This window comes from Gavialis gangeticus, unplaced genomic scaffold, assembly GCF_001723915.1.
Source record: "Gavialis gangeticus isolate Ggan-Ray unplaced genomic scaffold, GavGan_comp1, whole genome shotgun sequence".
Classification (NCBI taxonomy): Eukaryota; Metazoa; Chordata; order Crocodylia; family Gavialidae; genus Gavialis; species Gavialis gangeticus.
In genome coordinates, this window is record NW_017729008.1 from 19,069,927 (window position 1) to 19,087,534 (window position 17,608).

General features: G+C 40.8%; 1 protein-coding gene across 1 annotated transcript in view; it reads left to right on the plus strand.

Moving 5' to 3' along the window:
- Nucleotides 1–15,222, plus strand: part of RSBN1L (round spermatid basic protein 1 like) — a 53,068-nt gene extending 37,846 nt beyond the window's left edge. Inside the window, exons 5-8 of the mRNA XM_019509472.1 lie at nucleotides 575–717; nucleotides 2,179–2,346; nucleotides 13,894–14,002; nucleotides 14,102–15,222. Coding sequence (XP_019365017.1) covers nucleotides 575–717; nucleotides 2,179–2,346; nucleotides 13,894–14,002; nucleotides 14,102–14,758 — 1,077 coding nt within the window. The 3' untranslated portion in view covers nucleotides 14,759–15,222. The remainder of the gene's footprint in view (nucleotides 1–574; nucleotides 718–2,178; nucleotides 2,347–13,893; nucleotides 14,003–14,101) is intronic.
- Nucleotides 15,223–17,608: the final 2,386 nt, after the last annotated feature.

Sequence of the window (17,608 nt, forward strand, 5' to 3'; positions counted from 1 at the left end):
TTCAGGAGGGATGTGGATAAGCTCAAGAGTGTCCAGAGGAGAGCCACCTGTATGGTCAAAGGTCAAGAGTGCAAGCCTTATGAGGAGAGCCTGAGGGACATGGAACTCTTCAGCCTGGCGAAAAGAAAGCTTGGAGGGGACTTGGTGGCTGCCTATAAGTATATGAGGGGTGTGCATCAGGATCTGGGAGAACACTTGTTCACCTGAGCTCCCCAAAGGATAACTTGGTCTAATGGCCACAAACTTCTAGAAGGCTGATTCAGACTCAATACAAGGAAAAACTTCTTTACAGTCTGAGTGTCCAAGGTCTGGAACTGACTCCCCCTGTAGGTGGTGCAAGCATCTACTCTGGACTCATTCAAAAGGCATTTGGATGTATTTTGTGCTGGGATCATTTGATCCTTGCAGACTTCCTGCTGCTGGCAAGAGGGCTGGACTCTATCTCACAAGGTCCCTTCTAGCCCCTAATGTCCTATGAAATCTATGAAATTTTGCTAGATAAGGAATGGATATTTTTAAATGTGCTTGAAAATTACTTGCTTCAAAATCTTGCGCTGTTTTATTTCCTGTTTAGTGTACGTTGCCATGGGGGACACTGTCTAGCCTAAAATTAGAGAGTCGTAAAGATAGTGATGATGGTCCCATCATGTGGGTGCGTCCGGGAGAACAGATGATCCCTGTGGCTGACATGCCAAAGTCACCTTTCAAAAGGAAAAGGTATGTAGAAATTTTTTTAGCTTAAGAGCTATCTGATTAATGTTTTACCTCACCACCTTTTTCACTCTTTACTAGGCGGCAGCTAATCATGACATAAATCTTGTTTATATAACTTCTCAGCTCATAAGAAGCAAAATTATGCTTTTATAAAATTCCATTCTCTAAGATGGGGATTGTGGAGTTTTTTTTGTAAGCATTTGTGGAGGTGTCAGCCTCTGGGATTCTGTAGTGAACACAAATAATAATTGTATAAAAGAAATCACTTTCCTCTATCAGAAATGTAGGTGCCCTGAAGTGGAGTGAGGCAGGTGTTTTAAGCTATATGAAGCCTGGTGTGGCTTAAATAGTCAATAAGTAGTAACCAGCTTAGAGTTTTGCCATAATACTTGGTATTAATATCCCTATTTTCAATTGCTATTGCATCTTTAAGACTCCACGTCACAAGGACTTCTGCCTAATCTGAAAGCTGACACGCCTGACAATAGAATATCGCTATATATATTTCTTGAGCCGTAGAATAGATAGTGGCTCAAAAGGAAGAGTGCCACCTACATTGTTACTGCACGTAGGTTTTGCTTGTAGATCTCCCATCCAGATAGTTACTAGGGGGATACTCTTAGGTTATGTTAATTCCTTTTATTGGTGGTGATTTCTTGTTGCAGGCTACCTTGAACTACCCTAGACTGTGCAAATCACACTTTGTTTGTAATCTTGTTGCTTTGCACACGTGAAGCACAGTAGGAAAGGTGGTAAGGTAGAGTGATCCTTTCAAGGTCTGTCCTGGAGTGGAACAGGATAATCAAGTGGAGCCCTTCTTAAGAATTGCACCCACTGCTTTTTTCTCCTGCTATGCTAGTTCTAATTGAAGGTTTAGAGACTGGGAGTGGGGTCTAGACGGGTCACCAGTTCCATCTTGCTTAGCTTACGTGAGTTCTGGGGAGGTATAAACTGGGAAAATGTTGGCCTGAAGCCCTGATACCAAGGAGCTATCTAGAGGAATTTTTAAACGTAGATAAGAGCTAGAGGATGAGCCTAAGGAGGTATATAGGTATACCTGTAGTTTGCTGAACTGAGAGATCTTAATGTGATAGGGTACTATTTTCTCTAAGCTAGTCGAAGAATTTACTTTGTGCACGTGTTTCACTTCAGCAATGCTTTCTTTGCTGTTGCTAAAATGTCTAACAATCTTACAATTCTTCTATTCAGTGCTGAAATGTGAAACAGTTCCAATACTGAACACTGAAGTTATTAGGTGGAAAAGTGAATAAACAAAAGTGAATTGAAAGAAAACCGAATGTATATCAATTGGGTTTAACATTACATAAATATTCCAAGTGATTCCTGGTTGCTAATCTTTCTGTAAACTGGCCTAAATGTTATTGTTTCCTAAAGGTGCATGTGGATGCTATTGACAGTATGAATGTAGAAAATATTAAGTTTTTTTTGTTCTCCCTAAAACAGAACTACCAATGAAATAAAAAACCTGCAGTACCTACCTCGAACTAGTGAGCCCCGTGAAATGCTATTTGAAGATAGGACACGAGCCCATGCAGATCATATAGGACAAGGTTTTGAACGACAGACTACAGCCGCCGTAGGAGTGTTAAAGGCCGTGCACTGTGGCGAGTGGTAGGTGTCAGCTGGCTTTTTCTAGTTAGACATGTGAAAAATATTTCTGTGAATTTCTGTTTGCTTGCTAGAAGGTTCCTGAATTAGTGTGTTAATCAAGATGGGTATTTTGGCAATATAACTATTAATAGCTATTATGTTTCATTTTTTCCAACTTGATGAACTGCATATGCTGGCTCTAACAGATATAGATGTAGTATTTTAGTAGAAGATAAACTAGAAAGATGCATTACAGTAATGGCTTTTCAACTGGGTAAATTGTTAGACCAAAATGTTTCTGTAGACTGTAATTGACTGTGAAGCAGGATGTAGTGACATACTTAAATTTTGTCTCAAATGAACTGTTAATGAAAATTTTCCGGGAGTAATGCCTGAATACAAGCATAAACAAAGCTTGGAATTTTTACTTCCAGGAAAGCCTCTGCAACTATTGTATTAACTTTTTTTTTGTAGATTGATATCTAATGTGTTCCAATTTCTGATGCCAAGAAGTTGGTTTTCTTTTATGGTGAACTCTTGTACACCAGGCAGAACATGTGCCTTTTTTATTCAGAGTTTTTATTCCTTGGTGCAAGTAGAGCTAAACTTCTGAATGTTCTACTTCTTGTCAGACAGATGGACTGTTACTTTGGTCCACAACTTACTGGTGTGGTCCGTGCTTGGCTAGTTCCAAAAACACTGCTAAGGTCTAAAACCGTTGATGATTGGCAGCATGTGTACAAAGGCTGGTCTTGAATGTGTTGCTGAAAAGACTGAAATATCTGCTCTGGATTGGTATAGAAAAATGGTGCTCAAACTTTGTCCCTGGAGAGCCGATGGAAAATGCCTCATCCAGCCGTGATGTGATGGGGGTAGTGGTCAGCCTTGCCTGCCCTGAGCCTGGCCCCACAGGGAGAGGAAGGGGGCTTTACATGGCCCTGTGGTGGTGGGAGGGGGGCTGTGACAGGCAGGGGGAGATAGGGGGCTTGACCTAGTCCTGCAAGGGGTAAAGGGGTATGGCCCAGTCCCAACCTGGCCGTGTGGGGAAAAGGGCACATGGCTTGCCCCCTTGGGGGGTCTGGAGGAAGGGGTGTGGCTGGTTGTGGCCTAGCTTCGCAGTGATGGGGATGAGGGAGGAAAGAGGCATATGCTGGCCCTATTCAGGGTGGGGCATGGCCTTGTCTCTGACTGGGCATATGGGCCTTGGGGATTTGTCAGAGGAGAGGGTGACTGTATTAATGCTCCCCTGCCAAATTTCCTGACCCATGGGGAGCCCTGCAGGCCAGATGTGATGCCTCAGAGGGTTGCATCTGGCCTGTGGGCTGGAGGTTGAGCACTCCTGGATAGAATGTAGGTTTATAACACTAGACAGCTGTGAGATCAGACTGCAACATGTCATTTGGACCACCATTTTTGCTTTTATTTTACTTGGTTTAAGTTATTTTCATGGTAGACTCATCAATGACCAGAACTAAGAACCAGGTGTTTTACACTATCTAAAAATCTGTTACAATAGCTAGCCTCCTGATTTGTAGTTGCTGTGCTTTTGAAGTTTTGGCTAGTGATCAGACATTTTGAAACCATTGGTCCAAAAATATCAACAAACAAAATAATCTTAGATATCCTGTAGCAAACACTCTTTTGTAGACTGAATCTGCAGTACACTGGCTGTGTCTACATGAAATGCTACTGTGCAGTGATTCCTGTACATTTATTTAGTACTTGTTTATACATGTACTAAATAAATGCTCAGTAACCAGAGTAGTGAACATTTTTTTTTGTGATGGTGCTGCACAGTAGCCTGCTCCTACTGCACAGCAGTGTTGCATCGTGGTTTTGCCACGCGACACTACTGCACAGTAGTATCAGGCTGTTGTACAGTCAGTGTCTCATATAGACTGCCCACTACAAAAAATGAGGAGGTAAGAAATAAAGATTATCTTCAACATGTTTAAGAATATCATTTTCAACTTCAGTTCGAGTATGGCTAGGGTATTTGTCTTAAGTTTCTATGACATTTCATAATTATTAGTAAAGAAAACATTGCTGTTTGTTAACTACCAAAAGCTTGTCTAATTAAGCAAAGTATAGGTATTTTGGCATTTTTTTAAATAGATGACAATTTTTCATTTAATATCTTTTTAGAATTCACTAGTCATACATTAGCGTTATTTTACTTCATTCTTTTGTTTTTCCCTGTCCGTGCTTTGGCAGGTGCTCCCAGGTTGGAGTGTACATTCACCTTTCATAAGCAGGAATGTTAAAGTTGTAGAGAGTGCTTGCTGAATACTAAGTGTCTGGCCTTTTAAAGATTTTTGGGCAGGGGTTGGCAACCATTTGCAGACAGGGGCTGCTCTTTGTGACCTCTAGAGGGGCCAGTGCTGTGCACCTACTTTTGCTGCTGATTCCTATTGTCTAGGATGGGAGTAGGTTGCCAAACCCTCTATTTGGGCATTGGACTGTTGTTGAGCTGCATATACAATGAGCTTGCAGTATTAGCTCATAAATACGTGAAAGAATTTGCTTGCAAATGCATTTCCTACCTTAAAGAATACCCACGAGTTTAGTGCAAGAAACAAGTTTTTTTTGGGGGGGGGGGGGGTGATATCTTTTACTCAGGAGAGATGTTAGACAAACCTTTGGGCACAAATTGCCCTTCCTCAGGTCCTGAGGATGGGCACTCTGTACCCAAAGCTTGTCTGACTTCTCTTCCAACTATGCAGATTGTCTAATATAAGATATTGACAAAAATCCCTTGCTGCTTGTATGTTTCCTGGGCCATCACAGTTACAACTATACTCCAACTGTGCAATGGTTTTTTAGTAAAATTTGTGGTGTGGTGGTGTAGTTTACATCAGTAGAATGACTGATAAAATTTAAATGAATTGGGCATAAAAATATACTTAAACTGGCGCTGCATAGTTCATCAGGTAGCATTTATTTTTGTGAGCATATTTAAACTTGTGTTCTACAGTCTGTGGTGACTGCATTTTTATTTTGGGCACATAAACAGAGGGTTTGATTTAGACTTAAACCCTGAAAGCCCTAGGATTTTATCTATCTGGTAAGTCACCTTGCTTTTGTGTCATTAAATGGCAATGGAGTGGTGCTTGAAGTGACACATTCTCAATGAGCACTTCCTATTAGAGCTTCAGTTTTGGAACTTGCTTGGTCAAAACAGCTTAGGTTTAACCTTTAGAGTGTGCCACAAGGTTCAGTTTTTCTCTCGTTTGGGTGGGGTGGGGAGTGAGGACTGAGGAGTGGTACTACAGTGGAAGACTTCAAGATTGGCTGTGGGTTTTGTTGTATATGCACACTGAGTTGATCTGAAGGAATTGATTCTGGGCTTAGTGTATCTTTAAATGCATCTAAGACTGTCACTTGTATAAATCAAAATATATTTTAATGATGTTGGACATTTGGGGATTGTGGAAGTTGTAGCAGGCCTCAAGGGTTGAGTACCTGCTGGCTCTTTCCTGACCCACCTCACCTCCAGTCTCTTGCCTACCACTACTTTGATGTTATCTTTTGGGTTGTTGGGGAGGCAGTCCCTGGCAGTATCCTTGCTGGTTCCCTTGACATTTGACTCTGCCTTGTGGCTAGTTCTGCCCCGCCTGGATTAGTTGCTCCCCCCTCCTCTGCCAAGCGCTTCCCCTTTTAAGGGAGTGCTACCTTAGGCTTCCCAGCACCTGTTGGGGCTTCAGCCATCCAAGCCTTGGCCCTCTTTTTTTTCTTTACCCACACCATCAGCCTTGCTCTACTGTCTAAGTCCTCGGGTCCCAGGCACTGGTGCTGGCTTAGCAGCAGCATCTCCTGGCTAACAGTTTCACCCTGCCAGCCTCTGCCCCTCTAGCTTGGGGCTAGCCTCTATTGCTGATTGAAGGGAGTGCCACCTGGGTAGGTATTTAGTTTTTTTGATAGAGGCAGGAAGGTATCAGTACCATTGTATAAGGAATTGGAAATATCTCATTTAGAATAATGTTCATAGTCCCTGTGTTCAGAGAAAAAAAATCTGGAAGAGATGTGGAGAAAAGGCTATTAGGATGTTTTGGGGAATGGAGAACTTATCATATGGAAGAGCTTGATTTGTTTAGCTTGGCAAAATAAAGGTTCGGAGCATGTGTGATTAAAAACAGAGTGTGAATATTAGGGAAGCAGATGAGCTATTTTAAATGAAATGGCCATATGTGTACAACTTTGAATAGTTACAAATGCGACAAAGAAATTTAGAGTAGAAATCAGGTTTCTAGCCAGTAGAGCAGTGAGTCCTGGAATGGTCTTCCAAGCACACTAGCAGGGAACAAAGAATATGAATTGTTTTAAGATGGTGCTTTATGATTACACACACAATAAATAGTGTGTTTGGACAGGGGTGTCTTGGAGTAGTAGTGTTCATAACACGATATGCTGTTTTTAAATATCTGCTGAAGGGCTTGACAGGAAACTGAGCACTCTGTAATGTTGCTTGCATACAAGGGGGTGTTTGATACTCCCATGCTTACAGGTTTCTACTGATTTACTTTTTGGGGGCCAGGAAGAAATTTTGAATACATTTGGCCTTTGGGAATTGTTCATCCTCCTCTGAAGCACTAGACTTTGGTTACAGCTACAGATGAATGATGGGCTTGGGTGCACTAGTACTCCTACTGTTACTGAGAAGCCTCTCAAGTTCCTGGCTGGCTGGGTCTTGTTCCTGAGCCCCAAGTCAAACCAAAAACTAGAATTTCCCTATGACAGACTGGCAAGCAGCACTGGGTGGTTTTTTGCACCCTTCTATAGCAGTGATTGACAGCCAGGGTGCTGTGGCAAGCTGGGATGCTATGAGATCCCTTTAAGGGGTTTGCATAATATTAGCATCGTTAGGTGTACAAACATCTACATGTGCTTTTCAAGATAAATCCAGAGATTTCAAAGAGGAATCCATAGTGACCAAATATTCAGACCTGTCATGGTCTTCCTGACTGTAATAGAAAAGTTTTGTATTATGTTTCTATAGTTTAAAAAAAAAAGTGAAAGCTCAGCACTGGCATTTTCTAAGGGGTGCCAGGAGTTTGACAAGATTGAGATCTGTTGCTTTATAGCCGGTGGGCCTGGTCTCCTTTTTACTTTTTTAGGATTATCATAAATGCCAAACAGATTCTCTTCTATTGCTAAATCTTGGATGTTGGTGGTGCCTTTATCTCCCTTTTTTATTTACCTTATGTTTAAGTTGCATTCCTTGCTGCTATGTTGTGCAACAGCAGCTAGAGTAGATATTCTTGTTGCGTTGTGGAAAAGTGGTTGCCTGTGATTAAGGGACTCAATTTGATCATCTAGACAAGGTCCATTCTTAAATTCCAAGTAGGAGATTGCAAATAGAATTCCCATTGCAATATCAGTGCTTCTCTACTGTGTATTTACACCTGTTGTTTTAACTGGTGTCATTACAAATTTGATGTGCTACAAACGTAAGGAAAGAATAACGGAATGCACAAATAGGGAGCAGGAGATACGTGGCTCGGCAGTTCTGCTGCTGACTCGCATTGTCTTTGATTCACCAGTCTCAACAGGTCCTTGTCAACAGTTTGACACAGGTGCAAAAAAATCCTGATGTAATTTTGACCTGCATCAACAAAGGAGTGTTATGTGTAAGACAGCATTGCTCTACTCATTGCTAGTTAGGCTTCAGCTAGAGTACTACGTGCACATGGGCTTCGTATTTTTAAGGCTGTAGAGAAGCTGGACAGGGTCCAGAGGCAGGTGACAAAAATAAAGGAACTGGAAGGCAAGTCATACAAAGAAGTTGAGAGTATGTTCATTTGGGAGAAAAGGAGGTTAAAGGGGGACATGGGAGTTTTCAAATACTTGAAAAGATACCAGAAAGAGGGAAAACAAGTGTTTGTTCTTCGTTGCAGAGGGTAGGATATGAAGCAGTGGTTCTAAATTGTAGCAAAAGAGTTTTAATTAGAGCTCAGGAAAAACATCCTTATTGTTAGATTAGTAGGGCAGTAGAATAGAGTGCCCAAGGAAACTGCAGAATCTCCTTCATTGGAGGTTTTTAAGAGGAAGATAGATAAACATCTGATAGGGATGGTTTAGAACAGGGCTGTCCAACTTGGGACCATATGCCCTATGGGCCCAACCAGTGGGAGTCATGAGCCCCTGGACTGCATGCCCTGTGGATGCCCCCCCCTTCCCTGCCCCACCCCAACTGCTGCAGCACATGCCCATGTGGATGCCCCCTACCACTTTAGCATGTGCTCCTGTGCAGGCCTGGCTCCACCCTGGTGTTTTGCGGGGGTGCAGAATGAAGAAGCTGGAGGAGGTACAGGGAAGCAGTGGCTGGGTGGCAGCCCAAGGGCTGCAGCGTGCAGCCTGCAGGCCATCACTTGGACAGCCCTGGTTCAGAAATAGCATGTCTACATTTATAGAAGGGTTTGGACCAGATGATCCTTGAAGTCGCTTTCAAATTTGATTCTATAATCACAAAACGTGCTTAGTATAATACAAACTGCTACATCAATTTATGTAAGAATTTAGCAAAAAGGACAATTCATGGTTTGAATTGCTGATTGTCCAGTTTGAGCTGTTGTATGGTGAGATAACATAATGCATAAAACAACTAGACAGAGAGAAAAGGTACAATGGGAACTTTTAGTTTTGCATTTTGAGGTTTTTAAATATTGTGAAAATCGTATGTTTTTATTGAATTTTATTCTCAAGATTATTGAAAATGGGTATTGGTTTTGAAGCTTGGGGTTAGTGATATAAACATAATTTTCATCTCTAAAAATAGAGATAATGTATCTTCCTTTTGATAAAATGGAAAAGGATGTTTAAAAAAAATGTAGCTCAGTTCTAAATGTTAGTGTGTTGTTTCAGTAGTTAATGTTCAGCTGTTGCCCTATGAGTATTTATACAATTTTTCACTTTCATATATTCAAAACTTGTCAGGAATGTACAGTGCCAGAAATTCTTTTATGTATCCAGTTGATATAATCACTCTTGTTTTTTAGGGGCTGTATGTACATTGAAAGAAATAATATCAATTTTTGTGGATCTGGGAATTATCGCATTATTAATGCAAATACTTCCATTAGTTAAAATTCAATAGAAAAACACTTTAGTATGGAACGTACAGTGTGGGGATTTATTTATTGAATTATAGTTACATACTTGGTTAAAATCAAAATTAAAAAAATATATATAGATATAGAGAGAGCTTTTATATATATGTGTGTGTGTGTGTGTATATAAATAAATAAAAAGACATTAGTTGTTGGCTTCGTAGCTGAAATCACAAATATTTGAAGAAAAGCAGCTCTTGACCTGAATAAGTATACATTATTTCAGTTTTAAATTAGTTGTCAAGTTGAGCCTGTGAGGCTTTTACAATTTCAGTAGTCTTTTATTAGGAATAGTGCAAGATTTGACTTCGGGAGTCACTGTTAGCTTGTTTTTAAAAGTAATTGACTTTAAAAATCCAGTTGGTTTGGGTCCTCTTTAAATATGTCATGAATTGGAAACCCAACTTCTGTCAGGGTTTTGGACTCACTTATTCGTTCACAGGAATCTTTATAATATAAAGAGATACCAAGAACCTGTTAGTTTCCCCAATTTTTTAAACTGAAACTTTTTTCAGGATATTGAAAATCACCTGTCTTCAACTCTGCCATGGTAGCAGCTCAGTAAGGAAGAAACATGTACTGCTGCTGGTCCATGTCTTCCATCCCTTCTTTCCTGTAGTCCTTTGTGCATACACACAAACCTCACAGCTCTACAAGGGCCTGAGCTTCACACTACATTTCCCAGAATAAATGGATGATGTTTTTGTTAATTTAATTACAAAAATCCTGTTACCTTTTTAACTTGACAGTGTTGATGCACTTCTTTTAAGCAATGAGTCACTTTATTGTTAAAATAGAGCAAAATTTCACTTAATATTAGGTGTTTCTTCAGGAAATATTTGTAGAACTCTACTAAATCTTTGGCTGTCATCACACACTAGTATCTGATTATCACCCAGTTTCTCTTATTTTCAAACTGGTTGGAAAAGGTGGCTTGATTACTTTGTAGGCACTGCATATGTATGTTGACAGAAAGTGGAATTTTGCCTGTTGTGGAAACTGAATTGTTTTATAGCTCCTGAAATTTCTTTTCAGTGCTCATGAACCTTTTCTTAGTGCTTGTTTTGTGTTCCTGGTGGCATAATGTAGCTATTGTGGGACAAGACAGCCTGGAAAACTGGTCTTTTTCTGTTTTCTGGCTCTTTATTAATGGGGTGTCACGTTGGATGTTGTAGTTGCTGACAGTATAGGTTGCTGCATTTTGTACCAGTTGGAGCTTTTTCAGTATGTATTTGCTCTGTATAAGTTACAGTTACCAAACTCTAAAGGTCACAAATGTTTGACTGCTGTGGTTAGGCCCGTCTGCTGCATAATCTGATGAGTCGCAGGTTGAAATTGGTGGGTTTTTGTGGCATGGTTTCTCATATGTGCACTTTGACAAAGTCCAAATGATCCTACAGTTACAGGCTGGTTTAAGGGGGGAGGGGGAAGGGAAGAGGGGGTGGCAAAGACGAGGGAGTAGATGTATGCACTGGAAGAAGATGCAGAGGAGGTCAGATCTTCAGAGTACTTTACTTAACTAACTAGAAGGGCTGTGTGAAATGGCTGTTTCATTTCAGTTTGGGATTCAGCAGTTTTGGAGGACAACGGTTCATTTAGGGTGTTTCGGATCACTGTCCTGTTTCGTTTCGGCTGAATCTGTTTCGGAGATTCTGCTGCACCGAATCTCCTCCGAATCTGTTTCGAAGCCTAGCTGCATGGGGCTTGGGGCCCCAGTAGAGAACAGGATAGGGCCATGGGTGACTCCTTTGGGGGAGGGCAAGGGCTGCTGCCCTTCATGCAGGCAAGGAGACCCCCAACATGGATCTCTGCTGCCTGTGGAGCTGAGTTGAGGCAGGGCAGCAGCATACAGCCATTTCCCTGCAGGCCCAGCTCCGAAACTCTGACATTTTCTGAAACATCTACAAAACATTTCCAAAACATTTCAGATGCCTCGTTTTGTTTCTGGGATGTTTCTGACCCTTCTGTTTCAATTCAGATTTGGTGTTTTGGGTGCCAAAGTGGTCTGAAACGAAACAGCTGCTGAAATTTCGCACAGCCCTACTAATTTGTACCACCTTGCCTGCCTTGGTTTAGTTTCATTCCTTATCCAGAAAGACCCTATCCCAGGGGTGGGCAAAATATAGCCCACAGGCCAGATCTGACCCACAAAGGTACTTTATCTGGCCTTTGGCAGGTCCCTTGGTCCCGCCTGGCCACCCCTTGGGCACACAGTTGGCCTGGGGCAGCTCTGCGGCTAGACCACCTTTCTAGGCAGCGGCTGCTCCTTCCAGCTGCCACCGCCTCTGGCCCCAGCTGCACGGTACTGGCAGGGACCCGTGTGCACAGCCCCAACCTGGCGAGTCCCGTGCCTACTCCAGACTCGCCCATCCAGGTTCAGCAGCGACGGCAGTGCTGGGCAGAAACTGCTGCTCAGCACAGGGGAAGAGTGGGGCTCACTCATGGCTGTGCTACACACTCACACACCTCACTACGCACATGCACCCACGCACGCACCCCCAGCCACCCTCCCCCCCACAAACCTCATACTCACCCATGTACACACCCACACATACCCCCCACACCGTCCCTCACACCCCACATACACACACATCCACATCCCCCCACAAACTCCATACCCCTCTACACCCTTGACAATATACAAGTGTAAGGCCTCATTTTGAGCTCTTATGCCATCACCTCTATATACACCACACAAATGCACACAGATCAAGACAAAAATATTTTTAAAAACAAAATTAAAATATGTTATTGTGGATGCTTGATTTTATTTATTTATTTATTTATTTATTTATTTATTTTTTAGTATATAATCTGTTGTGTTTTTCCAGTTCCAAGATGGCAAACCCCCTTTCCAAAATGAGTACTTGTAGGGGCAATGAAAGACTTTGAGGCAAAGGTCAGGGGTTAGAGGGCGGGATTTCCAGTCCCTAGATGGCAAGCAGGGGGCAGCAGTTGTTAAGGGGCGGGCCACCCTTGTGGCCCTTGACAGCTCACCAAAACTTAAGTGGCCCTCCAACTGAAATAATTGCCCACCCCTGCCCTAAGCAGTAATATGAGAAATCTGTTGAGCAGAGAAAAGATTTCTTTATTTGGACTTTTGCATAATTTGCAGTGGATTTGAAAGGCTTACTCTTTCAAAGATGAGGGGATGCTAATGAGATGCATTTGAAACATTCATCTTTCATGGGGGGAAAACAGTTCTGTAGTGTTGTAGCAGTGATGGTCCAAGGAATATGAGAAGCAAGATTTGTTTAGTATTATCTTTTATTGGACCAGCTAAATAGTTGGGAGAGATGTTAGACAAGCTTTTGGGCACAAACCAGCTTTCCACAAGTCCAGGAAAGAAGCAGATGCTTTTAAGTAACTATTTGTATTTATATACTGGAGTTAAAGGAAGAGGACAGTAAACTTGTGGAGCAAACAAGTTATCAAACCAAGTATAGAGAAGCTGAATTGGATAAACCAAATTATGGGAAAGAACTAGATAATTTAAATGTTACCTGTGGAATACAGGGAGGTTAGCGGAGGGAGCAGGTAAATTTGTAACATGCCTAGAAACCACTATTTGTAGTTCTGTCCAATTTTTTTATATCCAATGAAGTTATGAATTTTTGTCCCCAGGCCTGTCTCCTAATGGTATTTTGTAGATTTCTGTTTGAGTGAATACAAGGACTGTGAAATCCCAAGGTAGCATGGTGGTTCTGTGAAGTGTTAAGGTTTTCCACCCCATTATCACTTCTCTGTGAGTTTATTATAGAGAGTAATGGTTGTGTAGTTTCATTCACATAGGTTCCAGGAGGGGATATGGTGCCTCGGATGAGAACGTCACCTTCTGTGATCGGCATGGTTTAAAATTCATGGCTTCTGATGTTTTGGTGCATATTGATTGAAGTGATGGTGGAAGTGAGTTGGCAGGGTCAGCTGTATGGTGATCTAGCAGGAAAACTGTTTCTAGAGTATTAGTTAAGGTTCAGAGGTTTGCAAATTGCGAGCTGTGGAAGGAAGGGTTAGGAATATTTCTCTTAAATGTAATCCCCTTTGATCTTTCTGATAGATTCCAGCATGGGGTAACCTGCGAGCCAGGGGTGTGGATTGCTGAGGGAGGTTTCTTTTTGTATTGTAGTAGGTTTTGCGCAGGGTATGTGGGTGCCTCGGAGATTTTAGAAAGGCAGAGGTTGGTCACAGGTGGTTGATCTCACTGGCTACCTGTTCTTTTGTTACTACTTAGAAAGATATTACAGCTAATTAATTTAACAAATACAAATTTTGGTGTTTTCCATTTAATTAGGTAGTTATCTTAAGCTTGTTCAAAAATATTTTAAAGCTGAAATGGTAGAATTTCTGTTTTTACACTGCTTGCTTTATTCCTGTTACAGAGGACAGAAAAACAAAGTAGTAATGAGAACTGGAACAATTGTAAATTGTGGCCCTAACTGTACCATGTTGGTGTTTTTTGTAGGTCTAAGCAGCCTCGTATAACCAAAGATGTAATTTGTTTCCATGCTGAAGACTTCTTAGAGGTAGTTCAGCGAATGCAGTTAGATTTGCATGAGCCTCCACTCTCACAGGCAAGTATCTTGTTGAACTGTCATTAAAATTTATTTCTCATGCTTCAGAGTACATTTTTTTTATCTTAGTTCTTGTCTTTTTTTTTCTCCCCCTTCCAGTGTGTCCAGTGGGTTGATGATGCAAAGCTTAACCAACTGCGAAGGGAAGGCATTCGGTATGCCAGGATTCAGTTATATGATAATGACATTTATTTTATTCCAAGGAATGTTGTGCACCAGTTCAAGACAGTTTCAGCTGTATGCAGTTTGGCTTGGCATATCAGGCTTAAGCTATATCACTCGGAGGGAGATAGTTCTCAAAATTCAAGCACCCATGAAGCGGACACACCTGCAGACCCCATGTCTTCGGTCACGGGACTTCAGACTGGCAGCCGAATTTGTACAATAGGCAGAAATACCTCCGAAGACACCAAATTTTCAGATGCATTGCAAACTAAATACATACAGCAGGAGTTCACGCAGATAAAACATGAACTTATTTCATCTCACCGAAATAAAGAGGAATCCATGAATGTTGATCTTCCTGAAAAGACAGTGGCACCTAATGATATGGAACGTCAGAATGTTACAACAAAATTGGATCATGTTGAATTGACAGAATTTAAGTTTGAAGTGGACTCTAAATTTGAATCTGGCAACAAAGACTTACAGGATAAGTTGTGCCCTGGAAGTCACTTGAGTCTGGATGATACAAGACAACATGGTTCAACATATCCAAATCTGCATGGACAAAGAGAGGATGACTTTTTGTGCTAAATTTGTACATATGGTTTTAAATTACTTTTTAAACTTAATGATGTAATAATGTAAAGATTCATAAGATCTGTAAGGCAAGCATGTGACTTGCCTTTGCGTCTGTTACAAGAAATAGTTTATGTAGCTTTGTAACATTCCTCAGTGCCTGTCCATAACTGTGAAGTATCAAAGCACTTAGGGCCAGATGCACTGTAAACACTGCAGGTTTAACATAACGAAGTCTTTAAATAATTTGAGTTGTAGGTTTTAGAGTAGAGCTGACATCTAACATATATTTTTTGTAAGATGAGCCAGAATTCTTTTTGACAATTCCAGGCTTTTCCATAGAGCTTATTTATACCAATTTTTTCATTTTAAATGTGTCAGCACTGTAGTGTAAATAGCTTTTTTAAAAAAATCTTTTTAGTGTGATTTATACTGAAATGTGAGCCACTTAATAAAGGTTCATAATAACAAATTGGTTTTATTTTTGGGTCTGCAAAAAAGAAATGATACTTCAATTGAGCTGCCTCTTAAATTATGTTTCTATCTGCACTGTACTTGTTGTAGGACCCAATTATGCCCTTGCTCTTTTCTGGAGCGAGGGGTTGGAGCAGACAGAGGTAGCATGTGTGGCATTCTGGATATGTAAGGCAAAATCAATCAGAATGCCTAAATACCCTGCCACAGGGCTTCTTATAGTTGCTGGTAAAATGCTTTTCCCAAGCCTGTTTTCAGATACTAGCAGTTGAAGAGGAGAGGCAAAGCCTTATCCACAGTCCTTCTGTGTTGTGGAGCAAATGGGCTTCCTTTGCACACTAGTAGTAGTAGTCTGCATCTTCATGGGCATGTCTATATGTGCACTTTTAATGTGCATTAAAGTATCACAAAAAAATTGCTCTTTACTTAATGCACATTAAAATAGGCTAATGTGCATTTTTCTAGTACTTCACAATGGTAGGCTCTTTTACACATGCTTGTGGGGAGGAGCGGCACTTTAATTAGAGTGGCTTTCTAGAGCAGCTCTGAGAGTGCCGCCGCATCTTGTGTATCAGCATCCCTGCACTTAAAAATGGCAGTAGGGGCATGAGAACTAAAGCTGATTCAATGAACTTTAGTTCAAGCACTCCTGCTGCCATTTTTAAGCATGGGGATGCAGATACACGAGATGCAGGAGGCTGGTTTGGACCAAGGAGGCTTGATGCACTGGAATTCCAGCACATTGAACCAGCCTCAGTGTTTGTATATAGGCGCTTGGAGGTACTAGATTTAATGCACATTACCTAAAGGACATTAATTGAATGTGCAGATGCGCCCAGTATGTGTACTGGGAGCCGGTGAGTTGCAGCTCCTCCTCTCACCTCTCTCCCCATAGACTATAGAAGGGACTAGCCAATACTTGGCTTTTAAATGTAAATGTGAAATGGAACTCTTCTTAACTGTCAATTTCTGAGTAAATTAGAGCAGGAATTCTTTCAAAGATAAGTTTATACAAGGGTTTCCATCATTTTAAACAGATAGAGACAGAGACCTAGGAGTCTCTTAAATTGAGGCATGAAGTAATTCACTAAGGAATTAGTTTGGACTTGTTTTTCATAAATTGATAGAAGTAGATAATGCTGTAGGATAATAGGGGAGAAAGGTACTTGCCAATAAATCTCAAGGGGAATTCCCTGCCCACCTTATTTTGAGCGTAAGACAGAATCATTCTCATTAACAGGAAAGATAACATGGGTGTCCGTGTTAATTTTCTACAGCTTCTTACTCCAGCCCTTCTAAGTTCCTCAATACTATTTATGTGCATTTTGTCAAAATGGCTAAGGAAAGATCATTCCAACTGCTAGTCATCTGATAGGGTAATGGTCAACTCTCTGTAATTTTGATTTTCTTTGTTTAATTTTGTGTGGGCATGTTGCAGTTTTAGCTTTAAACATATCCAAACTCTGCATTTTTTTCAGGTAGTTGCATATATCAGTAAATTCCACTGCAGCTTTCATTTTCAATTAAATGTAAAAAACTTAAGCTCCCAAGTCTGTCATCCTAACACCTTCCATATTTATGAACCATTTTTTGCTATCTTTCTTAAAACTTTCAGAAGTCTTTGTATCCTTAAAGCTATCAATAGTATGATTTCATGCCAAATTTCTAACTTTAATGGTCACATTTGTTGCAAAAGAATAATGTACTATTTTTGTGTGACTGGTAATTCTATTTTGTTAAGGCCCTTTGTTATTTTAATTTAATTTACTTACTCAAAAACACACAAGGTTGCTCTGATAAAATCCAAAATGTATTGTTTTACACTTGCACGCAGTGAAATCAATTAGCCTTCCATTTACTAGCACCTTAATCAGTTAAAAATGTATTCAGTAATCTGCCACGGTATTAATAATTCAAATGCTGGTATCATTAGTAGACTACCATAATTCTCTGTCTGTAAACAACCAACCATGTGAATCTTTCAGATATGACTGTTGGGGATTCCTTTAGTGCCCATATAGAAATTACGTCAGGTCTAGCTCAGACAAAGCTACCAAACTTGCATCCTTACTTCCCCTATTGTCCTCCCTGACCCAGAAACAGATTCAAGTTGTAGTGTTAGCCATTGATAGTCCATCATAATTTGATTTGAACTCTTTAAATGGCGTGTGTGACCATAGGAAACCTGACAAATACAACCCAAGTTCCTCTCTTTGCTTTCATGTTTACCGGTAAACTTCTGCCCACAGTTCCTTTTAGGTTTTGTGAACATGCACGCACGGTTTGTGCACGTGCTTCCACATTCTGTTCTTCTATTCTGCACTAACTGTCTAATGATATAATTTTAGAGCAGATGGGGAAGTTATGCTTGGTATTCTGCACAAAGTTGGC